Below are 26,794 nucleotides of genomic sequence, written 5' to 3'. Positions count from 1 at the left end.
CATTTGTCCATATTTTTTCAAACACAGTACTTGTACTAATTTTTACAATTCAAACAGTTTGTCGTCCTGTTCATCACTACAATGTTTATAAAGGAGCACAAAATGACTGTCCTTTAAATCAAATTATGGGAAACCAAAGCCCAAATCTATGTAGATGTGGATTGAGTGAAAGTTTGAGGAAAAGTAGACAATTCACAAGTTACAAATTTTCAAGTGTCCACAATGTCATCGCTGGCTAAGGAGACTTCTGCACTCCATGACATTTTGGATAGGAGTTTACGAGTTGGTTACCAGGGTGCTACTTGTAACTGGTCATACACCCCGTATGTATACATCACTCTCAGAATGTGTGGGGAGATGCGAGGTAATCGGCTTTGGAGTGAAAAATTTGGCTAACCCCCTCCTAACACGTCAGCATACAAGCAACCGAGGAGTGCATACTCGTGTCAAAAAGTTCAAAGTATGCACTTTGAAAATGTTTCTTGAGGGTGAAGTCCACCATACACTGGTTGTATGTGTACATTACTCAGTGGGTAACTTGTAAGGCAACATAAAATCAGACATCGTATAGTTGGCCCTCTATAGTGGTAGTGAGAAAAAAAAAAGACAACAGAATATATAAAATTCAAGTGCTCTTCTAGTATGCTAGGTGAAATTATGTACAAATATTGTCCATAATGATGTCCTGAAGTGTAGCAGTCTCCACATCAAGCGATGGTGGCACCAAAACCTTTAAAAATTCAAAACTTTTCAATCGATTATCTGATTTTACTCCAACTTTCACCATGTTCTACTACGATAAGAACTACTACGATACAAATGCTGATTTCATTTGATCCACATCTTATACTCACGTCTAGGCTTCCTTTAAAAGAAAAAAAAAAAGAAAGAAAAAGTTACCAGAATGACAGCAATTGCAACACACATCATTTGGCTTTCCAGATTTATTACACGAGCTCCGACACACGCTATTGGAAATTTCATTGAATAAAATTGCAGTAGTCAAGTGCAGTTTGTATCTGTAACATGTATGAGAAAGAAAGGGGTACTCTCAATCATATTTCTGATTGCCAAGAGGTGGGTAATCCTTCAATGTTCCAGGTCTTGAACAGGAGAAAAAAAAAAGGAGACAAGAACACTATTTCAAAGCATACATCCAATAAAAGAAAAAACAAAAAGCATTGTTCTCCTAGAAGTGGACAGCAGGCACGGTAATGTGCTCAGATTCACAAAACTTTCACTGTTCAAATAGCTGGCAAAAGGCTATTTCATTTTATTCAATAAACTACATGTACAAACATCCCTTGGACTGGAATGTTTTTCCACAAAGAGTTTACGCAATGTGAGATAAATCTCCATTCTTACCACATCCAATCCTATCAGCTGTGGAAAACAATTTGAACACATGTACAGCGAGCCATTGTATTGAACAAGGTTATAACAAAATTCATGTACAAACGAAGTACAAATTCAGCGACAACATCATTCACTTACATGAGTCAATGTTTTTTTACTGTTTATTTGTTTCATTATAACAAAATTTTGATATAAAAAAAGAAAACTGCCAGTCCTGAGGATTTTGTTATAACAGGAGTCCACTGTAGTACATTTTGGATTGTGCTTCTTGGGGCATTTTTTCATGAAATGAGGAATTTGGCCCAAAATGTATGGTCACACAAATAACATGTTCTAGTTTCCTACAAAAACAAATACACTGTTGCATAATAGTCCATGCTATTTCATTCAAGATTACACATTGTATTTCAGTATCTCTTTTTTTTGAACAATACACATTTTTGGGGCATGTATTGCAGGAAAATCACAGAAAATTATTGTAGTATTTCATGGTGATAATTGGGCAAAGTTTAATTCTACCCTGTACTTCTATGAACTTTTTATGTGCCAATACCCCATGTGCCACATAATTCTGAGACTACAACAAATAAGCACTTTTTGAAAACTTTTTTTTTTAATACAGTACACTGTATATGTAACATGTGAGATTTTTGTTACCCCAGACATGTTATGAGCAAAGTTACAAAGAAAATGCCACGGTGTGCTTTGATATATTGTAAGACAAATCTATTACAGTGTATTTTTCTTTCAAATGACCTGTAGCTGCATTACTGTACATGTAGTGGCACAACTTCTGCACACAAAACAGTGGCAGAAACTTACAATCTACTCACAAATTCAGTAGGGAGTAACACTTGATAGTCAATCACCACATGAACTGCATGCTACAGCTGTATATGTGACAGAAATGGAATCGCAAAAAAAAAAAAAAAAAAAAAAAAAAAACTTTCATTTTCCTGTGGCATTTGGCGACTTATTGATCTCTTTGGGCAATTTTGTGTGTTTGAGCAGAACACGCGAACCGAGTCAACTGAGTTGGGTGTGCAAACATGGCACACAGAGTTTCACCAAAAAATAAAAATTGCACAACTCCTTATTGCTGTGCGGTGAATATACCCAATGGTCTCACAGGCAGTCCTTGCTCCAGGTTGCTACGCTAGGAATATATCCATTTATGAACTAAAGCATTAATGCTTCCAAGAAAGTCGCCGAGGTGCACTTGAAAAGAGCGGAGGGGGAAAATTACATTCACTACCAGGGTAACATGCAGCTACAGTAGTCCTGGTGACTGTACACAGACAGTATCACTGGTTTTAACTTTGCCCAGAATGTGCTGCATTGATCAATAATGCCCCAGGCCAGACCAAATTGCTTTCAGTAGTTAGAGACAAGTCTCTTTCAGTCATGCACAGAAGAGAAGGGGTCAGTATTCTGGTCATTATAACTTGTATATACTTTGTTTGTTTTGTTTTTATATAACGTTGCTGGGGCGACAAGACCTCGTATCTACAAAGTGTCAAATATTCAGGAGAGCAAAAAAAAAAAAAAAGGCAGTCAAAGCACTATATCAAGTGGGAAAGCCTTTCCTTTGAAATGCCATGGTGCTTCATTTTTTTTTACACAGTAAGACAGCTAGAATTTGGACAGGACATCAATATCTGATTATCTGACCATTAATGCAAAAACATCATTTTCACCAAAATTTCAGATACAAGATTTTGTCGCCCCAGCTACAATAAGAAGAATTAATGCTAAATCTTAATATTTCACCTGTCAACAGGCACATAATTGGACTAGTATAATATTGCCTTTATTAAAAGCATGACTTTCATTTAATTGATGAAATCTGACAATTTTACTTTCTTGTTTTTGATCCGTATTTTATTGTTTTTCTGCTTATTTCTAACCAGCTGTTTGTGGGCATTTAACAATCAAGAACCTGTGGGTAAAATTGACCACTTCCTTTCCATGGAGTTAAGTTTAGAAGAGGCTCTGAAAATGGAATGTTGGAACAGGGGTGGACATAATGCTTGTTGATACTCAGGTGTGGCATTCTTTATTTCTCTTACAGAAAGTGCATGGGTGGTTTGGGAAAAGTTTGAAATGATTCTCTTCTGATACCAAATGAAAGTTTTGGGGTAAATCAAGCGGTGGAAAGTTGTGCAAACTTGCGAGTGACATCTGCTTGCTGCTAAACACACCAGTGACAGTGGTCTACAATGTGCCATTCTGTTGTAGTACTTGAACTGTCCACTATATCTCAGGAACTAACACTTCATTTCATAGTAGAACTATGATGTTCAATACCACACTGACAATTTTCACTCCTCATTAAAGCTGTCAGGGTTGATAACAGGTAAGCCATACTCATGTGAGTGATCTGTTCGTAATATGGCAGATGACACAGCCTGGTGGTAGTCTGTGTCACAGACTCTGCAACGTTGCTATGTGGCTTCCAATGTCTCTCTCTCGGGTGAGATAAAAATGCTTCACTTCCAATAGGAGGGAATCAAAGTTTGGGTGCCGATGGAATAAAATTGTCTCTCAGGAAGGTCCAGCCCTCCACGATGGTATTGCTCTACAAAAAGAAAGAGAATAAGAGAGAGACAAAGAGACAACATGAAAATCCATTTCATTCCATTTCATACAATTATGACAATACACATAGCTGCCACGTCTCCCTGATTCTGCAGGAGTCTCCCTGAAAATGTCAAATTCTGTTCATGTCTGAATAAGAGAATATTAAAAAATCCCTGATTTGGGAATTATTTTCACCCACTGAAATGCATGAAACACACACATGTCTACCTGATTGCTGTGTGGAATCTCCCTAATTTGGATGTGGGAATGTTGGCAGACCTGTATAGATAGTCTGCAGGGGCGGATCCAGGAATTCCGTAAAGAGGGGGCCCGTTTACAAAATTAAAGGGGGGACGCACGCACCCCTCCCCCCATTTTTTTCTTTTTATTTCTTATGTTTCAACAAGAAATAAAGGGGGGAGGGATGTGCGCCAGTTGCGGTCCTCCCTGGATCCGCCACTGGTCTGCACACTCTACTTTTATAATAGCTCTATAATATCTAATGCAAAGCTGGAACTAATGACATGTCTGTATTTGTACAACACAACCATTGTATTTTTTGTTCAAAATTTTGGGAGACATAATGTGAACTGCAGGTATTTAAAAAAATCCCCCATAATGGCTCACAAAGATAGAACTTTCTTACCCAATCATGTGACACAAAATATAAAAATGAGAATAAAGCTTAACCCTAACCAGGTCGGGCTTTTTTGGCTTTTCACTTTTGTGCAGCTGGGGGGGGGGGGGGGGGGGGGGGGTGTTTTTTAGGGCTACCCATTACTCTGCTTTGTTCACCCTTTTGCATGCATGCTGCCGGAGTGCTTTCTTTGCAATCTGACATGGATGTCTGGAAACTACTGGGTCGTTGTCAATGAATGGAGATTACCTACCTCGTAATCCACATAATCCCAACTGTGTCACCCTGGTCTGCCTATTGAACTGAGGCACATTGCTACACCTGAATGGACTTGCTAATTTTACACAACTAGATCAAGTCTGGATGGATTACTGAACGCTGATGAAAAAGCTTGACAAGTTTTAGCTAAGTGCCAGAGTACATACATTGTAATTGGTGGAAGAGAGTAAAAAACATTCCTGATCAAAATTTGGTCAATTCAGTTTATCATCGATCCTACAGTCCCATGCATCCATATCTGTGTCAATAAACCGTAAGCCAGCAGTGTTTGTGGAACTTGCATTTCTTTTCGTGTGTATTCCATGCACATCAATCGAGCAGAAAAATGAAGTGTTCATGGCATTAACTGGCAAAACACATTTGATGCATACTTGTGAAGAAATGACCACACCCACCTGTGGGGTATATGAAGCACAGGCCCGTTGGAGCCACTGGATGTATCTTTCTTTCTCTCCTTCCATCCGGCCGTCAGCTGGTAGAGCCTGGTCGGATCCCTCTTTGCCTGAACCTCCACCTGAATTTGTGAATGAATGTCACAAACTTTATTCACATAATTCTTACATATTGGGCATCATAACAATGCTTATCCTTTCCTGAACGTTTTTTTTCTCTTTTTTTCCTGATAAAATTTTCCATGCAATGTACAGAATTAAACAACTTATCTAGACCATACTTGCCAGAAAGCATCACTGCTTCTGAAATAATGCGTATGAAATGTGGTTCTTACTTACTACCATGTATCTGCAACTGTGTTACATTTGTATAATTCTTATTGAAGACTTTATCTCCATTAGAAGCACAATATTATTGATTTTAATACTGAAAGGTTGCATCACAAACACACAAGACAAGGCCGGCAGTTTGTGATCACGCTAGCTGCATGATAATGAGTGATGCATTTGTAATCATTTCTGTACTCAATCAATCACTAAGTTTTTAACAGACAAATTTGCCTGCTCTTGGGAGGCAGTGCATAAAAAAAAAGTTACACAAGTATTAAGTCATCCTGCTGAGTATTAAGGTGAAGATGGTGAAGACAAGAATCCTATCAATGCTGTTAGAGCTACAATGTACTGCAGTCATGTGTTCCTTGGAAACAAAAAAATTTGGTGATGAGTTGGTCATGCACACTCGGTACTGTAAAACCCAATATATTCGTGGCATGTAAATTTTGCGAATTGGAGCCGACAGCCTTTTCTCGCAGCAAGAAATTTTCGCGAATTGCCATCAGCATCCAATGCATATTGTGTAGAAAAGAACTCTCTTGCGCATTCTGATTGCGCGAATGTTGGCGCTCGCGAAATTTCGCAAAATCAAAATGCACGCGAACATTCTTGGTTTTACAGTAACCATGGCAACTGAACTGACCTGTCCCTTCAGTCTCTCCAGCCTCTGCTTCTTCCGTCGCTCCTCTTCCACCCTGGCCTTCTCCTTGGCTAGTCTCCCTTCCAGCTGTTTCTTGTCCCGCTCCAGGAAGCGCACTCTCTCCTGGGCCGCTGCCCGCCTCTTCTCCTCCGCCTCTGCCTCCCTGCGGGTCTCCTCCTCTAACTGCCTCAAGAGCTCCGCCTCCTTCCGCTCCTGGATGTGAATCTGGACTAGAGCCTTGGTCTCCATCTGAAAATAACAAAAAATTTGCACAAAGAACAAATAGACAAGCAAATAAAGGTTATTTTACACAAATAATGCACAATACACAGGGTGTTGTTAATAGAATCATCCATCTGATAGCCATTTTGGAACAGTGGCAAATGTATGAGGCAAAGCCGAGTGTGTTGCAAACTGGTCAAAAGTTAATATTCTACTGGCAGACCAAGTAATGTGCATTATTTGTTTTATAAAACAGTGTGATAACGTAATTTCTGTGGCAACTATTTTTGTGAGATCATCATACCAGTATCCACTCTAAGCTAACTGAACCACACAGACAAACAATTCAATGCATTTGTAATACACATGCAGCTGAGCATTGAGAGGTTGCTAGTACGAGTCATATACTAATGTCCGGTGGAAAGTAAATTTGTTCCCTTGGGCAAAATAAAAGACTGATTAGAAGATGGCTCTCAGCCAATCATTTGATTAGGATCCATATCACCATTTCATAAATTACATTACGAAGACTTGTTTTCCTAAAGAACCAGTTTCTGCTTCAATGAACCTGGCTCCTCACAAATGTCAAGACATGTAGACTGAAGATGGTGGAGACGGCAATCAAGAAGCCAGGGATAACAAGATATTCACACTTATAACTTCACCTCAAGATGAAGAAGAGTGTGGTACAAAAGGAAGTTATTGTTTCCCACCATGAGGACGTCCATAACAAAGTAGCTCAGTGAGAAATGAGCCAACTGATACCTTTTTCTGTCTCTCAAGTTCTTGCTTCTTGGCTTTTTTGTACTCCTCCTCCATTCTCCTCTCGTCTTCAGCTGCTCGTTCTAATTCCTTTTGCACCTGTCAAGGCAAACAAATTAAAAAGACAACTATAATATGAATCCTTCATCTCTATCTAGCTAATACTGGAGGCAATAACTGGCCTGAAAAAACAAACAAACAAACAAACTAAAGCTCCTGATTGAGAGCAATAATCTATAGCGTGGATTGTAAGTATGTTACACATAAGTGTAGAAATACGAAATACACCAGTGCATGTAATCTTCATACTTTACTATACGCACGCTTTCACTGATAAAGCATATCAAGGATTGAGCTGGAGATTGTTCTGTCTTCTTGGATTTGAGAGATATTGTACGGACAACCAACAAATGTGATCTTGTAAACTCTTTTTAAACCAAAAACAGAGAACCAAGGTGCCTTAGTAACACAACCTCATCAGGGGATCTTTATATTCTACAAGCAATCAGTTGCAGTTCTTCATATCCACACCATCATTATCATTACAATCTTTCACACAGGGGTACAGTTTGCTGGTGAGCATGTCAGGTAAATAGTAGTTAAGACCTGAATCGGTTCAAAGAAACTGGATCTGTATACTGAAACTCTAGATGAACAGCTATATGTTGTAAATATACCAATGTTTTCTCTACAACAGTGGCAATTTACACTATAAGATAAAATAGTCATATCCTTTCAAAGATAACAGGAAGCAGGGGTGGATCCAGGAACTCTGTAAAGGGGGGGCGTAACTAATATTTCTGGTGCCACTTCCGGGTTTCACTTCAGTTTTTTTTTTCTTTTCATTTCTTTTGTTTTTAACGAAAAATAAAGGGGGGTGCGTGCACCGGTTGCGCCCCCTCTGGATCCGCCACTGGGAAGATAGAGTGAGCAAGAAATCATATGTACATTATTTGGACATCATACATCCAGCAGTTACTGTCATGACTGTATATAAAGTCTATGGTAGATGATGATACCTTCCAGGCGTTCAGCTTTGAGAATCTCTCATGTTTCTCTTCCTCGAGCTTCTTCTTTGCCTTGTCCGAGGCTTTCTGCTTGGCCACATCCGCGTCGTCCTCCTCTCCCACGTGGGACATCAGTTCATCCCTCTGAGCCTTTATTCAAAACAAAACAAAAAACAACAACAATAACAACGGTACAGCAACGAGATTTCAAAGTGAAAGAGGGTTCACATTATACAGGTAATAGGGCAGGGGAAAGGAGGTGGAGACTCGAGTTTTGAGTCTTCAACTTACCCATTAAAAGTAAAATATTGTTTCATAAGCCAAAGGGAGGGGGGCAACACTCCGCAAGGTTGTCTTTTCATTTTTTCATGAGGATTAAGTCAGAATTCACTATGCCAAAAAGATTACACACTACAAATTGTATAACAAATCTTCTTCTAGTTTAAAAACATAAGACAAGTCCTCATTGCCAATATCAATGCTGGTAGCATCTAGTGTACTTATACAGTGTAGTTGGCTGCAAAGTTTAGGTTACTCTCTTCAAATCACAGCACTGCACAAGATTGAACCCTCATCCCCCACCCCCCTCCCCCTCTCCATCAAAACGAAAAGGAATATTGGCATTCACATGACAAAACTTCAAGGTAGAGTTTTCATGTGAGACAGCAAATAATATATAAGGCATACCACACACATGGAACTGAGTACATCTAATTCTAATACCATCTTTTTCAGGGTATACTGGTTGCTATACATGCAGACTTCATTCAGCCTTGGTCAAGTCTATTCACTGTGCATTAACACCTGATAATCCCTCTTTCACTAGAACTGAAAGACCAGCATGTTCAGGTGTGTGAGATTACAGTACATGGGGCTATTGAGCACGTATCCGGGCAATTACCCCCAGAGGGCAATTATCCCCCCGGCCAAATACTGGTTAGTGGTAAGGTTAGAGTAAAGATTAGGGTTAGGGTTAGGTTTAGGGTTCTTGGAATAGGGTTAGGGTTAGGTTCAGGATTAGGATTAGGATTAGGGCCAGGGAAAGGGTAATTGCCCTAGACCCTATTGAGCGATCTGCTTTGTGTTTTGTGTTCATTGCACTTGTATGGTATTCATACTCCACAGTGGCATTTAGCGAGCAATGATTACATCAACAGTGAATGGTCCAATACCCTCTTCTTCGTTTTTTCCCCCTAAGAAACAAACATTTCTAGGCAAATACTCAGCGAGCAACATAGAAAAGTAATGCATGATGAGAAGGCTTACATTTACCATTCTGTGGCAGCCATTTTAACCTCTGCCTAAACAATAGTACTGAAGCATGCTTTAAAAACACATATGGTATCCTGAATGGGAAAAAGACAAACGTGAATATACTTCAGTTCATAAATTGGGATACGATAAATACAAACCATGCTACCTTAAATTTCAGATAGTCATATATTTCATTTCTGAAGCAGATTTTCTTCTTTTCTAACAAAAAAGGCATAACAAACATGACAACAAAAAAAACCCACCAAAATACATTACTTGGCAACTCTGCCAATAAACTTTCTCTACCTCTTTCACAAGTTGCCACTTCTGAATAGCTTCCTTCTTGCGTTGAAGCAGCGTGGAGTATTCTTGGTACCAGCTCTCGTGGGCGGTGACATCTGTGATGTTGCGGCCTGGCATCGACACTGCAGCCTCGTCCATAAATGCTCTCCGCCCCTGTTTATGACAAACAATGCTGAAAGTTCTGCAAGTGTGACCTCAAAATGATGTCATCATACCCCCCTTCAGGTACTCTTCGATCAAAGCCGACTGAGCTTTGTTGAAAAAATGACATAAGGGAAACGTAGAGTCACTCATGTAAACAGAAAAAAGAAATGACATAAACTGCATATCGGTATGTCAGATATGAAAATAATACCAGGTAGCAAAGTTGCTGTATCCTCCAAGCGTAATAGAATAATCTTTCTCAAAAATAATTTACTATCACTACTCCTATAAACATAATGAAGTCTACACCCTACCTTCCATTTTCTTTTTACCATTTAGGAAAGGAGTAAGGAGAAAGAAGTCAATGTATACTGTAAAACATTCACATGCATTTTAATTGTGTGAATTTTGTGAAAGCAAATTGATTCACAAAATCACAATGCATGCGAAAGTGTTCACATACACTTTCTGTATTGGATGCCAGTGGCAATTCGCGAAATTGCATGCCACGAAAAAGGCCATAGGCTCAAATTCAGGAAAATTTCATGCTGTGAATATTTCTTGCTATACAGAAAACTTGGATATTGAATTCTCAATCCCAAACCACAAAGCGCAGCATAATATCTACAAAAGATATACCATAGGTGTATGCACGGATGCTCTTAAGAGCCAACACACTTGCTTTAGTGACAATACTAACATTTGCTTCAAATTGATTTGATAAGTGATAAATTCAAAAGCGGGAGTAAAGTAATACTGGACAGTGAAGAGTTTAATAGCAACTAGCACACAAAACTCGCATCTGAGGTAGGGGCCTTTCATGACAAAAGCTGTAGATACTGTTGTCAGTATGAAAAGCGACACAAAGTAAATATTTGGGGAGAACGGTTCGCAAGATTGATGTCTCGGCCAACTCTGCTGTGTAAATCATCCTTTGCATGTGTGGGGCATAACACTTTCTGCAGGGTATTAAAGGCACTTGCAAGATAAAATGGATAATTTGCAATTATATCTGGTGCAGTTTCCCAGCACTGCTTGGCCTTGAATCAGTTGACTTACTTTATACTTGTTTCGTATCCTCATGAACGTCCCGTGGTCATACTCGTCCCAGCCTCCACGGTGACCCCCAGTCTGTTGAAGGAATCTCTGTGCCGGGAGAAAAAAGAAAATAGGAAATAGATGAAAGGGATGAAGGGGCTGATAGAAAGCATGTAATACCATGCAGTGCTAGTTGCTGGGTCATCTGCTATGCATTCAAACCAGAGTGTTTGGAGTGTGTATCCTTTGCTAAATAATTGGGAACAGATGATTTGGATAGCTGATAATAACAATAATAATAGGGTCTTATTCATCGCGGGTAGCCTATTCAGTGTTGCCACTGCTCCACCAGAGGGCCTTGCCATTACTGTTACCCTAGCATTGCCAGGTACCCATTTATACACCTGGGTCGAGAGGGACATGGTGGGTAAAAACATTTTGTCCAAGGACATGAGCACTGGGCGGGAATCGAACTCGGGTCCTCCAATTGGGAGTCGGGAGTTTAATCCACTGTGCCATAGCGCCCCTACACGTATAATGAAATTACGATCCAAAATGCAAAAGATTTGCTTGCATTGCAATATGACGGTATGCATCTCATGGCATGATCACTTTCTTGATATTCTCATTTTCATCATGATGCATAATTACCTTCACACCAAAACAAAGGATTGGGTTGCTGATACAAGCCTGTTAGGTGAACACGGATTTCAGCTGTTGAGCAGTGTGTTTTTATTCATTACACTGTATCACATTTTTTTTAACCCATTGCAGATGGGCTGGTTTTGCTACAGCATGCATTTTCCATAGACACCTGTTCGAGTATACTCGGGACTTGTCTTCAACGGGTTAAGAACTGATTTAGGCCATTTATAGTTTTGGAGCTTAGTTTTTGCCTATTATCTTATCAGAAGTACACAAGATGCTTGGCATAAGTATTCATCTAAAACAAGACTAGGTTTGATTCTTTCAGAGTAAAAAAAAAAAAAAATGATAAACAAATATGAAAAGATATGACGATAAATAGAAGGAAGAAGAAGAAACCAAAGAAGAAACAAATGAAGAAGATGAAGATGGTGAAGAAGAAAATACATTTTCATACATTGATGAAAGCATCAGACATTTCTAAAATTACAATAAAGATGATTATTCCTCAAATAATCACAGGGCAGTAATAAGCACATGAAATCTGCTTGTATGCACCTCTTGTATCAATGCTACTCCAAAGAAGATAATTGGGGTAAAATTGGCAAAAAATACAGGGGAAAAACATCACTCATTCACTATTTCACACATTTCGCACACTTTCCATCCATCACATCTCCGCTTACAGACACTAACATGCTAGCTCAAAGCATTACATGAATACAAGTAAACAGTTGCAATTTACCTCAAATGCAGCCACCTCTGGAGGCATGGATGACAGAGCACTGCGGGCTGAGGAGAGTGGCTGAGGCTTAGCAGCAGGCCTGGTCTGGGGGATGGTGATGGGAGGAGCCTGGGCCCAGGATTCAAATCTCTTCTCAACAGCCAAGATCTCCTGCCACAACATCTTTTCCTCCCTCATCAACTCTTCATAGCTGCAAAATAAAGAAAGTGAACCTAGAGACATCTATAGGCAAAGCAACGACTAACAAGGTAATACAATGTTGGAACATAACAGGGCCCTGTTTTACAAAGCTGTTCGTAAAGTTACGCAGGACTTAACGAACGACTGGAATATGAAGTGCCAATATGTGTGCCCATTTTTTTCTTACGTTTTAACGAAGTACAACTATATGCCAATATTTCATCTACATTGGGGCAAAAATATACAATGTACTTTCAACTAAAAATGTGTTAAAATGTAAGAGTAATCATTATCATTTGCAAATTTCAAACTCTAGTTATAAAGTAGTCCGGTTAGTCATGCGTAACTTTACGAACAGCTTTACGAAACAGGGCCCAGGTGACATTACTAATACTTTCAATTCTGCTCACAGATAATTCATTTTATGATGTAACAGCATGAACAATATTGAGTCACATTATCAAACATATCAGCAAATACAGAATGCATCTTGCTTCTTCAGGACTGGTAATTTTGTCTGATAAATCGTTGAGCATTTCTCTGACCAGCAAACACAAGATGATCGCTTACTGTACATGGTGAAACATTTCATACAAGTGTAGTTGCTTGAATACCAAAACACATCTGAAATATATACCAGTAATGAGTTCAGATTTGAAAGGCATTTCCATTTTACGCACCATTTTAAACCAGCCATATTTAGTAATGTTCACTTATGAATATAAGTACTTGTGTATCCTTCTTTGCATTCATTCGTGTCCTACATGACATTCTCCTTACAATATCAAAGTCTGGCTATATTATTTCATTCAGACATGGACACATTAAAACTTGTTCCACAAGAACAGTCTATAGTATACACGCCTTTATGCTTTTATCACAGAAATATCCATCATCTTTTATGATTCCTAAAAGTAAACTGTACTTCCTCATTTGAAAATACATACAGAAATCCATACTTGTTGCAAAATCCATATCATTGATTCCATCTCATTTTTGCCACACAAACACAAATATGCCTGTTTGCATGTTATAGAGGGCACATCATAGTGTAACGTACCTTATATTACTAAACCCACAAAACATTGCATGGGATTATTTCTCTGTAGACTGCATGATAGTGCCCCAGCAAATCAAGGAGTTTGTTATTCTTGTCGCTGGTTTGATATTTTCTACATGCATAATCCTTCCTTGATACCTAAATGTGTCATTTCATAGCATACAATTAAGTCAAAATAATGTTTCCACATATTTTGTGGAATCTTTTTTTCTTTATGAATAGAATGAAAATAAAAAGTCAGTTTAGCATTATTTTCCTCCATTTTCTGGGAATGAGGAATATTTGGCAACTTGTTGGTTTTACGATGAAAGATCACATGTATGTGTGTGACTGATCAATACAAAGTGACTTACATCTTCCTCTGTTGATCCTTGAATGCATTGACCACAGACTCAATGTCTTCCATTGTTTCCTTTAGCTTTTCTACAACTGGAGTGCGTGAGAGATAGAGAGAGTACAAAAGAGTCTGTATCACCACATAGCGCCACTGACACCAGAGACTTTATTGCAGCATGGGCTATTGTGCATGCCATCATTCACACTATCACACAGCTACTATACAGAGCTTTCAAAGAAAAGCGAGATTTTTTTATTAGAGGGAACAATGTGTTGAATCATCATGCACAAGGCCCTTAACAGCCTTTCAGATCACACTTTGCTTCCTTTTATGTAGAGGGAGTCATTCCCTTCATGCTACAAAAAAAAAAAAACAACAACAACAAAAAACAAAAACAAAACATATCCAGCAAATGCCCTGGACACAACAAGTCTGTGAATTTAGAATGCATTATTCAAGGAACACAGAGATTTGAACCCTCCCCTGGCCTTGCTAGTGACATCACTGAGAGGATTATGAGGGCACTTCCGCAGAATGTATACAGCAGGAGCAAGGTTTTTCCATTATTGTATTGATCAAATGGATCTAGGGGTGGGGGGAGGGTGGGTGAGTTTCTCCCACCTGTGTACATACCAGGATTTTACAAATACTCCAAGAACTCCACTAAGGTTACATCAAGCAATTTAGGGATTGGGAATGAATGAAACATACAAAATGGAGTACATTCCATGTGAATATCTGGAAAGAGCACTATTCCATGAAGATGAAATGTGTCCAGTAAGACGCAGATTTTTATCCTGATACAAAACTTGACGTCAGAGTTTAAGATTACTCTCTGAAAAGAAAACAGAATGAGAATTCCACATAATAGTGATGATGGCATAGGAATTTTACAGAAACCTCAATTTTCCTCAAACTTTTGATACTGATGTGCTCTTTTAGTTTTTCTGCATAAACTGAATTCACGTACATGTTTGGGACGATTCCCCTTTAAGAAAAGGTGACTCTCAGAAAATAAACAATGCAGAAGTTATCTTTTATGGTCATTTTCAACATTTCAAATAAAAAACTCGAGATTGAAATAGGACTAAACACACACACACACACACACACACACACACACACACACACACACACACACACGTAATATACTGACATGAAAGAACAGGGCATTGAAGTCAGCTGACTAAAGCTCATGCAAAAAAAAAAAAAAGTAGGTAAGTGTCATAAAATGTAAACATAATGTATCAACATTCAGTATAGTAACCCTCATGTTAAGCAATGTCATTTGAGATCTCACAGTACAGCTTCATGTTGTTGACTTGTATACGTGTGCAAATGTATATCCTAGGCATAATCTAAACTCTACAATGGGTACTGTACATTGTACTCTGCACTACACAAATACAGATGACTGGTAGGTAACTACATTGCTTTATTGATAAATTATTGTTAGAAGAAACATAGACTGTGAATGAAATCAACATCCCATCAAGTGATCACTGAAAGTCCAGCAATGTCCAGAAACTGGACCTAAGTTGACTTTTAATTATCTCATGCATACAAATGATAACCTTAACTGGCAGATTGGCCACTGAGGCATGTTCTCTATAATGATCTTTGCAGCCTCTATTGCAAGTTATAATACATAATCATGTGCAATCTTCATCTGACATCGTTTTCGATATCATGGTCTGAGACCACTCAATTTAGTTTATATCGTGTGATTTAGAAACATATACTGAAAAAGTAGATATTTTTGTGTGATTTATTTTTCGCACTTGGCTGGGGAAGAGGAATTTCGTGTGTTTTTAATTATGCAGAATAAGGCCATGAACTACTGGAACATATGGCATGCAAAAATGCTCGCATGCTTTTATTTTCACGCTAGCTTCTGGTTGTGCGAAATGTGCTAAGATTTCCACACCGCGAAAATTTCCACTTTTACAGTAATTGTAATGCAGAGATAGAAAAATGTGATTAACAGAATGTGTGCATGCCATTAATGTAAAGTTTGCATTCAGAATCACATAATTCATATAATCACTAAAATATCAATTATGTCAAGAGACAAAGAAAGCACTTTAATAAAAAGATTTCAGTTATGAAAGCACAGATCTATGTACATCATTCACAGCACTAGAAAGAGGATGTGGAAGGAGAAAAATGAATCATAAAAATCCTTGTTTTGAAAACTCACACTCTGGAGTTGGCTGCACATTCTGCAGTTGATGCTGGAATTTATCCACACTGTTCCTCATTTTGGACAATTGTCCCGACAGCTTGGTCTCTGCAGTCACATGAAAACGAGATTCATAACATGTTTACTCTTGGAGGTGATGCTCTGAGGTTCATTACATGTAAGTCCTGAAGATTATTATTGCAGAAACTATCATCTTCATATTGTTAAATTTCACTATCACTGCATATATATCATATAGTACTGAAGAAAGATTAGAGGGAACACATTGAATTCAATGAATATGCACAAAATTGGGACAAAAATTACAAAAATTTGCCTATTCATGGTAGAAACAGGAAATGTAATCTTTTAGATTGTGTTGCTAAAAGAGTCAGATATGAATTTAACAATTAGGATGCTTTTGAAAATTTGCAATGTATGCAAACAACTATTTCCATATGAACCCCTGTGAACATTCATGACATGAAGTTAAAAAATAAGATTAAAATCACAACGACCATTCCTGATGTCTACTTTGATGAGTAAAGACCAATTTTACTTGAACACAGAACTGATCTGATGGGTACAGTAGTAGAATTGTTCTTGCCTGCTGTAACACACCTACAAAGTGTGTATTTGGCAGTAAACAGGATATGCAACAGCCATATACAGAATATCAACCAGTTGAGGATGGGTCCCAGGTATACAGGTGTCTATGCGAAATGCGTCTTGTAACAAAATCAGTCCGTCCTCAACAGGTTAAGATGGTGGCCAGCTGACACCAGTGGCACAGCACATAACAGATCATCTTACCCTGATATGAAAGCTCCTGGAATCTAAGTGTATGTCTACAGTTTCAACGTAGCTAAAGTAAGGGTTAAAGGTCACTCTCATGATGCCATATATAAAGCAAGACCTGCTTGCATACTGCTTACAATACATTATGCAGATGGCAGCCAGCAGACAGTAGCAGCACCACACACTGCATTTCATGTTGGACAGGCATGCATGAACCTGGTACCTAAATTTATGTCTCCTAACACAAAATTGCTCAGATAAGGGTTAAAGGTCATTGTCATGACAACGCATGTGATGCCAAACTTGCTTTTATACTCACTCTCAGCTTTCCTGTCATTGACAGTCTTTGACTCCTGCTCTTCCAGCTCATGGTACTCCTGTCTAAATTCGCTCCGCTTGCTGTAGATGTGAGTGCTCTTTTCTCTTTCAAGGGCAACAACTCTGAAAACAGATTGAACACTCCATTTGTTGTGGAATTGCATCTTACATGTTGAGCAGAGTAGTCATCAATATCATCATCAATGAAATGTTTCCTGTGAACATGTATAGTACGCTGGAGATCACTGCAGAAGCAACCTGCATAATTGATGTCTTGGATATGGAATAAGGAATACTGATTGGCTGTTGTTATTGTTTTACTTTCAGATTTCAATTGACTGGTGTCGGCCAAAGTGTGATCATATGGCTCTAATATCTTTTAGTGTACATGCACATGGAAGGTACTAAAGGGGCGTCAACAGAAACTACTGTGTGTTTATTTCTTTCTTTCTATTTAACACCTGAAATTATGCACTACTTTCTGACTGGAAGTCTTCATAGCAAAAACAATATGCTAATTTCAAAAGTGCACTTGTTATCAGCAACAAATCAGTAGGACTGGAACAAAGAGATCTTGTTAGAAATTCTGGCCAGAAACTTTTCTTTCAAAATACTGTTACACCATGAACGTACTTTTTCTCAAGCTGATCAATTTCCCTGAGCAGCTCTATCTTCTTGACTTGATCTGGGTTGCTCTTCTGAGCCCACTGTCCCTTGTTTCCATTTCTTGCAGATGTTTTCACATCATTGCGCTTTCCTTTCTGTGAAATAAGAAACAAGGAGCATTTCTCAAAGGCAAGAATATGAAAATACAGTGCATGACAATAATCAATTAAACATGACACACAAAAAAAATCCAAACAGAATTGTACTAAACATATCTCTACACAATAAATGCAAGGTATATGGCAGCGTTTTTCTCAAGATACAATCTAATTCCAGAAGAAGTCTTCAATCTAAGTGTTGCCCAGCCTGCAGTCAGAGAGATGTAACTTTCTGCATCGGTTTTTCACTGCAATAGCTCCACCATTGCAATGACTGGCAGAGTGAAACTCTATATCGCACCTTATCAGTGCTTTGTTTCATTTACAGTCACCCTTGCCTACAAGAACGTTAACCACTTAAGAAAAAGAAACATGCCATGTTGTCGTCATAGACAGGTGGTTGTTATACAGTAATAGTATATACATGTATGTTCAAATCATGGTAACCTATTGTATTGTGATACACATTTTAAACGTTCAATGTAGTTATATGTGCCTTTTGTACTGTAATTTATATGATAGTACATGTATGATGATACAGTAGTCAGTATTACAGTAATTTACCAGCAAACTTCAATGCAACTGCCGCCTTGAGTGCCAGTATGTTATAGAGTCACTTGTGGTAGCTTCAAACTAGTTACATAACTACATGTAACTACAGTACTAATTACCGATTACACTACTAAGTACTAATACTAAATTACTACCTAAACTAACTAGACCCTACACTACAGTTTACCAGCTTTTTACCAGCAAAATTAGCACAGACAGTTATTAGAAATAGAATGTATCAAATAAAGTCATTTAATATGTGCATTATTTGTGAACTCAAATACCATGATTACGAATACGCTCAAACACATCACTAGCCTACTAGTTCAATATATCTAGCACTACACGGGGCAGACAGGGGACCCTTCAAAATGCCTCATGCGCATGCTACTATTTCAAACTACCAACTTGAAGCTCCGCCTGTTTGGCTGCACAGCTAGCTAATCAATTAGTGCACAGCTACAGCACAGCATAGTAAATTAATTTACTAACGCAATTTTGAACACATCGGACTGCTATACAAACTGGCCGGTGTACTCGATACTCGCAATTCAATTCAGGCTTTACGATATGACATCAACAAGTGAAATTTGATAATTCCAGTAGAAAACATAATGGTTTCCTTGAACATCAAAACCTACTGACAATTCTTGGAACAAACTATATTGTTTACGCTGTCGAATTACTCGATATTTTTTTCTTACCGAAGCAGTCGCCATCTTCTTTCCTTGTCAAGGCACTCTCATAAAGATTTAAGAAGAACTTAGATGTTAAAATTTGTCGTGTGTAATCATGTAATTATAGACTTACATGAAATTTAATAATAATTATATTTATATTTTAACATTTCTTTTTATTTCAAAATTATTCAATGATGTTCCAAAAGATAACAATTTATCAATATTACCCGCGATCGGAGTTTGCTGACATAGAAACAGTAAACAATTTGCAAGTTTAGTGTACAATACGTGTAGATACGTACATACACGTACAGTATAGGGTACGGTACATTTGCAATGCGAAGAACCTAACAAGACCTAGCTTTAGAAATCTCCGTAGGGGCCTACTATACCGTAAGTAGCTAGCAGCAGCAGGAAAACGCCACAACACCACACCAACTGTCTAAGGAGTAACCTCCACAGCACAAATCATTAAAGACACCAGATAGTTCTAGTCTATTTGGTTGCGGATTTATTGTTGAGTTTGTTGTGAGAGTAGAAAATGGCGACACTAAATTCGGCGAGGACCCTTAATAATTCTGGAGGACGATGTCTCATGGAAAATTGGGTGGAAGAGGTGAGTGTCGTTTAGAAAACCTACTAAACGTACATTGTATACACGAATTGGGACTTAAACGTTAGACAAAGTTATGAGTGGCAAATTCTTCTTGCAGTGACAAAATGAGAAATAGATGCTGTCCTGTAGATATCACTTGTTAGAAACTTGCCTAATAATCTAGACACCAATGTCAGTTCGGGAAACCCACTCACAAGGGGGGCCCCTCCTTATAAGTAACCCGTCCCCCTTATAAGTAACCCCATCCCCCTTATAAGTAACCCCCGGGGCACCCCTTATAAGGAGTCTCCACGCTTTTTTGCAATGCAACGCGAAAATGAAAGGACTGCGGCAATTCGCTTGATTATGTCCATAAAGCTTCACAAGTTTCCTAGTTACGAAATTTGAGCAAAATCGGTTTGAGGCATCATATCTAAAATCATGGATTTAAATGCGATGTCAAACGACCCATGCGAATGCTGAAATGCGAGCGATTACTGGCGTGAGTGTCGCCAGGCGCGGCGGCGCGGCAATGCTTGAGTGCAGACGTGGCGACTGAGTCTGCCACTCAGTCGCGGCAATGCTTGAGTGCAGACGTGGCGACTGAGTGGCAGACTCAGTCGCCACGTCTGCACTCAAGCATTGCCGCGCCGCCGCGCCTGGCGACACTCACGCCAGTAATCGCTCGCATTTCAGCATTCGCATGGGTCGTTTGACATCGCATTTAAATCCATGATTTTAGATATGATGCCTCAAACCGATTTTGCTCAAATTTCGTGAGTAACTAGGAAACTTGTGAAGCTTTATGGACATAATCAAGCGAATTGCCGCAGTCCTTTCATTTTCGCGTTGCATTGCAAAAAAGCGTGGAGACTCCTTATAAGGAGGCCCCGGGGGTTACTTATAAGGGGGACGGGGTTACTTATAAGGGGGACGGGTTACTTCTAAGGAGGGACCCCCCTTGTGAGTGGGTTTCCCAAACTGATGTTAAGCTAAAATACTCCTAAAGTTTAATTCATTTTCAGAAGAAAACTTAGCAACTTCCCGCTTGAGTCTTGCCAATTGGGTCTTGACAGAGTTGAGCAATCCCTACTGACCCTAACCCTAACTATTAACAATATTAGTATAAATAGCGATAGCTCAGCTGTACCGGAGCGGCCCGCAACACAAAGCAAGCTCATGTAATCACTATTGTCTTTGTGATCGCTTTGAGTTTTGATACTTGACATCAGTTTTTGTCACCTCAAACTCATTAACCAATCTTCATCACGCTACATTTGTACATACAAGTACATGTATGATGTTGTTAGATAGGTTATCGATATTGACATAGGGGCCTATGTCTATTCAAATGTCTAAACATAATCATGACTTGTGTCTACCCATTTTCGGCCATGTGCGTTCACAAAAGCGATCTGTAGGTGCCTACATAGAATTCTAGCTTTAATTTAATGTACAATTGTAGAATGGTTGGATTGCATCTAGAGCTGATGAGTTCTTGTACAATGTAGTTGTATCTATCGTTGAGGGACATTAGTAATTGCTTAGCGTTGCCCTTATAGGTGAACGCGGCTTGGTGGGGCGGCATTCATGAGTATCCTGTGCAAGAAAACTCCATGATGAAATGATGAAAGGTACCAGGTGCAGACAAGTTTGGTTACACATACAATATGTACAATGTACAGTAGTGCTTGGGGTTTGGGGCCAAAGACCGGCCTTGGGCCTTGGGGCCCCTGACCGTGGGCCCAAGTTTAGGCCCACCCATTCTTGACCATGGGTCCGGCCATGGCCCCACCCTTGGGCCCGGCCTTTGACCCCAAGCCCTTCTGTACACATCAAAAGACTCCTGAAGAAGGCTGAGGCCGCTGAAAATTTGAGTCGAGTAAACTCATTCTTTATCGGCAAGAAAAAATAAAGTACACTTTACACTATGCAGCATGTGCGAAACGGTACATCTGATAATCTTGAGTTCACACGATCTGAATGCACTTTTAAAGGTCACGCTGTCGACCATGCTGCTACCAAAGAGAGCAGGCATGCAATACTGTAAAAGTGGAAATTTTTGCTGTGTTGAAATTTTCGTGCATTTTGCACAACCAGAAACTAGCGCGAAAATAAAAGCACTCAAATATTTTTGCTTGCCATCCTGTGCGTGATGTCTTGATTCCGCGGAATTAAAAACACTCAAAACTCTCCTTTCCCGGCCAAACGCGAAAAATTAGTGGTGCAAAAATATCCACTTTTACAGTAGATTGCTGCACTTCCAGCCAGGCACGCGCACGTACATGTATGATTTGCAGAGTGGTCAACGCGCCATTTTGAATTGTGCAACGATGAACCCGGATGGTTGGGGATTGCGCTAGAAAGTGCATTTTTTTGTTCCATGGACTTTTCGCGAGGACTTTCTACATATGGACTTTTGTACCTTCTGTAATATTATAAGCATGCACTTTTTATGAATAATATATAAATTTCTATAAGTAACATATACATTTTTATAAGTTTTATAGTTGTGATGTCGTTCCCCGATGCGATGGCGAGGCCCCGCCTGTCTTACACCGTGCTTTGCAAGGCGTCTGGTTGGGCTATACTGACCCTAGATAGAACATGCTAACATTATACTGCAGCTGCAACATGGCTACCATTAGAGCTTAGAATGATCGAGATGGGTCGATGCATTGCAATTAACAGTGTAGTGTTGAATAGCGAGAGAGGCAAACTCCTGTAAAGTAGAACTTGGAATTTAGTATGGGTTTGTGCTGATACTGCTTTAGGTAGTAGACATTTGAATTGAATTGAATTGAATTTATTTGTTCAGCATAATAAAAAAAAAACATCAAAGAATGACAATGATAAACATGACAAAGCACAGAGTGAAGACGTACAAGTATATATATTATGGAATGCATAATAAATTCATATGATCAGCGGCAGGGAAGCAGCCAACGAATGAGGAATTAAAAGTTTTCGTAAAATCTGGCCGACCCAGGTAAGCAATGAAAGAAAAAATGAATTAGTGGCAATCATTCTCATATTTTTTAAAACAAAAGAGATGAATAAATATACAGATGGAAGAACAAAACAAAACAAAAAAGACATCTACAGCAGTGATACATGAGCACTTCATTTACGTTACAGAGACAGTACAAAGACAACTGTGAATTATAATGATTGGATGAAATAATGCCAGCCAAGCATGTCGAGAAGTTATGAATGATAATTTTGTATAAAATTCTCCTTAAGATTATGTTTGAATACCGGTATGTGTATCTTGAAAGAGGTAGCTTTACGAATATTGTCTGGTATTGAATTCCATATACATTGTAAGTGGGCCATTCCATTTGGTTGGAGATGATGTACATGTACAGTATAGAGTGTGGGTCTACAGTGTACAGTACAAATGTACATGTAGGCCCTTGTAGTTGTATTTGTGTTGCATGGTACAATATTTCACGAATATCAGTCAACTCACAAATTTCACAAAAATAAAAACACTGCAAAACATGCAGTTGGTTAAAAAACCAAATAGCCCTTGATGGGTTCAGAACAGGACAGGGACAATAACTGTATACCTGGAATGATTATGCCTTATTTGTAATGATGATGAAGCACTTTGAAATTTACTTCTATTACTGCTTCCTCAGAGACAAGTATACGATACTGGATTGGACAGTGCCGGTTTAGCAAACAGCGAGGGCTACACCTCAAACAGCTCGCTGCCTTACAAAGATGGCCACAAGGGTATTCTGACAGGAGAGCTGGAGGCTCCAGCTGAGAAACTCTCGACATGTATGGACTCCTACCAGGAACCACAGAAATCAAAAGTCAGGACAGTTGGTAAGCGGTATACATTGTAGTGTCTAAGTTTCTAAAACATATGCAATGAGCCCATGGCAGCCCCAAAAGGGTGAAGTACGCAGAACTCCCATCAACATTTAAACAAGGAAAAATGATTCCTTTCTGGTCTTGGTGTATTTCCATTACTGTAAAAGTGGAAATTTTTGTGCGCATTTCATGTGACCAGAAATTAGTGTGAAAATAGATTCATGCAAATACTTTTGCTTGTTGTATGTTACACTACATTGTACTTTTAATCTTTTGATTCCATGGAATTTAAACAAGCAAGATACATCTTACCCTGCTGAGCACAAAAAATTACTTGCACAAAAAATGTCCGCTTTTACAGTATTCCAAAACTTGACTTTAAATATTAAAGTCATCGTTACAGTATATATGGTAAAATATATATTGCACTTTAGGACAAAGAACATTTCTTGGGACATCCTTTATACTCTAATGTTATATCATAAGGTAACAAATCCAATGTTACAGAAAAAAAGAATTGATTTATCTAATCTTTACCACATTTGTAGAAGTATCAGTTTCCCATGTAATTTGTGTATGTAAATATTGGCCATTCATTTGTATGTTTGTCTTGTCTTTGTGTGTGTCTTTGATTGTAGGAAAGAAAAAGGAGTTAATGGAGAGAGCCCTCCTTGCCCAGGTCACGCAGGACATTCAGGCAGAGGTCAGTGAACCCCAACCCATCGCCGAGTACAAGTCAGTCACGCAAAAGGACTTCAACATCGATGACTTTCAGTCCGTGCTGCCCCCACCAAAGTATGAGCACAACGTCAACACAGAGCAACCCATCACTTTCTGGAGTGAACACAAGGAGAAGATTCATGTGAGTGCAGTGATCACCTCTTTTAGTTTTGATCCATTATTGGTGGCCATGCCTTGCTGAGAATTTTCTAGAAATTGTGTCATCGCACCTTACTGATATAGGCGTCAATGCACACATACAATCTTGTAAAAGTTATCACACAAAGAACAAGGTATATTTACAATCTTTATTGATATAAAACTATATTTATTAGAGCATCAGCAAGCTCACTAGAACCAGTGAGGTTAGATGTTTTTGTTTTAATTCACCTTCTTTTGCAATAGGTTTAGTTAAATGATGAAATAAAACAGAAACCTGAACTGAATCTGACCAAAACAATACAGTACCGCTACTTTGTTGCAATGGGTGTCTATCATGAAAGTGTTGTTGAAGACCAATTTTTCTCTGCATGCAGTACTTGACTTATGAAAATTCTTGTGAGCTCAGTTTACAGCGTAGGTATTAGAGTAGACAGTTGTGACAACATTATGGAATACACTCATGTAGTCTAAGGTAGCAGTATTCATTAAGCATGACACTCCTTTTTTTTGGGGGGGGGGAGGGGATTGAGTGGAGAAGGAGAAGCTGCATTTTCAAAGCCAATGATCCTTCTAAAGTGTACCTTATGAACATCTGTTAAAAGTGAGGTCTGAGGGACTGATTAAAATTTTTTATCTATCTGTGCAAATTTTACTTCTGCATGTACTTGTTTCTATTTCTTGAGCTACAGGGTTGGCAGATATATTGCAGTAGTTTCTTTCTTTATACCTTATTAATACTCATATCACCATTTTTATGTTTTAATTCTGTGTGTTTCAATCCTTTGCAGGGCGTATCCCAAGTGAAGACGCTGGACACGCCCTTCAAGAAGAACTCGTCCTTCAGCAAGCCGATCGAGGAGAGCTTCGACCAGCCCAAGCCGTATGAAGCTGAGCAGCACCCGTGGTTATAACAACTCTCTAGCAACATCCTAGGATCTAGTCTTAGCACGCTGCTAAATGTTGAACATGTGCACACCTACATGGTATTTAGAGGAGCAGAAAGTCTTCTACCAGCTGCCTTCACCAATCAGCAAGGAACTATGGCATGTCTTTGCAAGCACTGTGTCTAAAGTTGATGAGCTGGACTTGTGGGAAGTCATTGCATCCTTAGAGCTGTTAGCTAGGTAACTAAAATGTGATGACTACTTTTGTTCCATTTTTTCCCCCACTGAAAACCCATCTACTGTATACCAATGGCACTGCATATGTAGACCAAACAGAGTGACCAAATACAACAAAAAGAAATAGCTGCTTCCATGGGGGCACTTCAGAATATGATTTTTGTTTGTCTCAGTGGTTTATTGCCATGCACTCTTCAGTGAATTTCAGGTGAGTGGCAATCATACTTCATCTGTACCTACCCTAGAATGTGAAATACTGAATAGGTGCACAATGTAGCTACAGTCAACCTTGCCTAAGTCAAATCTATTTGGACTGGAGAAATATTGTAGCTTTAACTTTGAGAAAATTCTAATTATGAGGGATTAAAATCAATAGAGTATAAAGAGAAGAGGACTTGAAAAGACCTTTGACATAGGGGATCACTCAACTTATGCAAGGTTGACTGTAATTTCACAAGATGTTCCACTGGATAAAGATTATGATATGCTTATAAATTAAATGCATTTGTGTCCTTAGAGCATGAAGTAGTCCAGATACCATCACAGAATGTCCAGATACCATCACAGAATTTACTGAGTGTCTCTGAATTGTAAGTCAAGTAGGTTTTGTGTTTACTTTGTCTATGCATTTTATTCTCTCTTGGTGAAAGAGTAAGTTGTCAGAGGGAAATTACCACAGTTTTGTATAGATATGAAATTACAAATTATAGCTTATTTACTTTTATTTCTTAAAAGGCAGTTTAAATTACCATACTGCTAGAAAAAAAAAATTGCATCAGTTAAAATGATTCAGTTGTGTTAGATGGAAAGTGTCAGCAAGTCAAGGTACAGGGCCTGCATTCAATGATAGGACTCGGCATGTCCTCCGAAACAGCATATCCCGTGGGAATTTAAGAAGAATTGGATGCGTTGTGTGTCCTTTGAAAAGCTGAATCTGCGGCATCTAGCCACATGCTGCAATATGTCATTAACTTGTCACTGCATACTTACCCAAGGTACTTGATGATCACATTCCAATCAGAAGCGAGCGTGTCAATGCCATGTTTGGACATCTGATGTGAACATGATTTCAATTTCCACATATTCAAACTACTTTGCTAGTTAGTTTTCAAAGGTATGATAAAAGTAGAAGGTATAGAAAATAGAGGAAGCCCTTGATATCT

General features: G+C 38.8%; 2 protein-coding genes across 2 annotated transcripts; one reads left to right on the top strand and one right to left on the bottom strand.

Annotated features, from left to right (window-relative positions):
* Nucleotides 1-3,770: 3,770 nt before the first annotated feature.
* On the bottom strand, nucleotides 3,771-19,247 carry LOC139714546 (coiled-coil domain-containing protein 112-like). Its single transcript, XM_071626237.1, has 13 exons — nucleotides 19,233-19,247; nucleotides 17,846-17,973; nucleotides 17,214-17,335; nucleotides 16,115-16,204; nucleotides 13,931-14,006; nucleotides 12,338-12,527; nucleotides 10,969-11,055; nucleotides 9,769-9,918; nucleotides 8,221-8,358; nucleotides 7,205-7,300; nucleotides 6,221-6,466; nucleotides 5,248-5,366; nucleotides 3,771-3,934 (listed from the first exon to the last, which is right to left on the bottom strand). Exons 1-13 carry the CDS (start codon nucleotides 19,245-19,247, stop codon nucleotides 3,901-3,903), a joined length of 1,491 nt encoding a protein of 496 aa, XP_071482338.1. The 3' UTR covers nucleotides 3,771-3,900.
* A 363-nt stretch (nucleotides 19,248-19,610) lies between these two features.
* LOC139714544 (sperm-associated antigen 8-like) lies at nucleotides 19,611-25,613 on the top strand. The gene is made up of 4 exons (XM_071626236.1): nucleotides 19,611-19,824; nucleotides 23,448-23,640; nucleotides 24,267-24,490; nucleotides 25,299-25,613. Exons 1-4 carry the CDS (start codon nucleotides 19,750-19,752, stop codon nucleotides 25,419-25,421), a joined length of 615 nt encoding a protein of 204 aa, XP_071482337.1. The 5' UTR covers nucleotides 19,611-19,749; the 3' UTR covers nucleotides 25,422-25,613.
* The last annotated feature ends 1,181 nt before the right edge of the window (nucleotides 25,614-26,794 follow it).

This window comes from Diadema antillarum, unplaced genomic scaffold (genome assembly GCF_040938485.1).
Source record: "Diadema antillarum isolate AM-2024a unplaced genomic scaffold, OU_Dant_1.0 seq00002311_RagTag, whole genome shotgun sequence".
In the NCBI taxonomy this organism is placed as follows: domain Eukaryota; kingdom Metazoa; phylum Echinodermata; class Echinoidea; order Diadematoida; family Diadematidae; genus Diadema; species Diadema antillarum.
The sequence above is the reverse complement of the archived record's forward strand: the minus strand, read 5'-3'. Positions and strand labels throughout refer to the sequence as shown.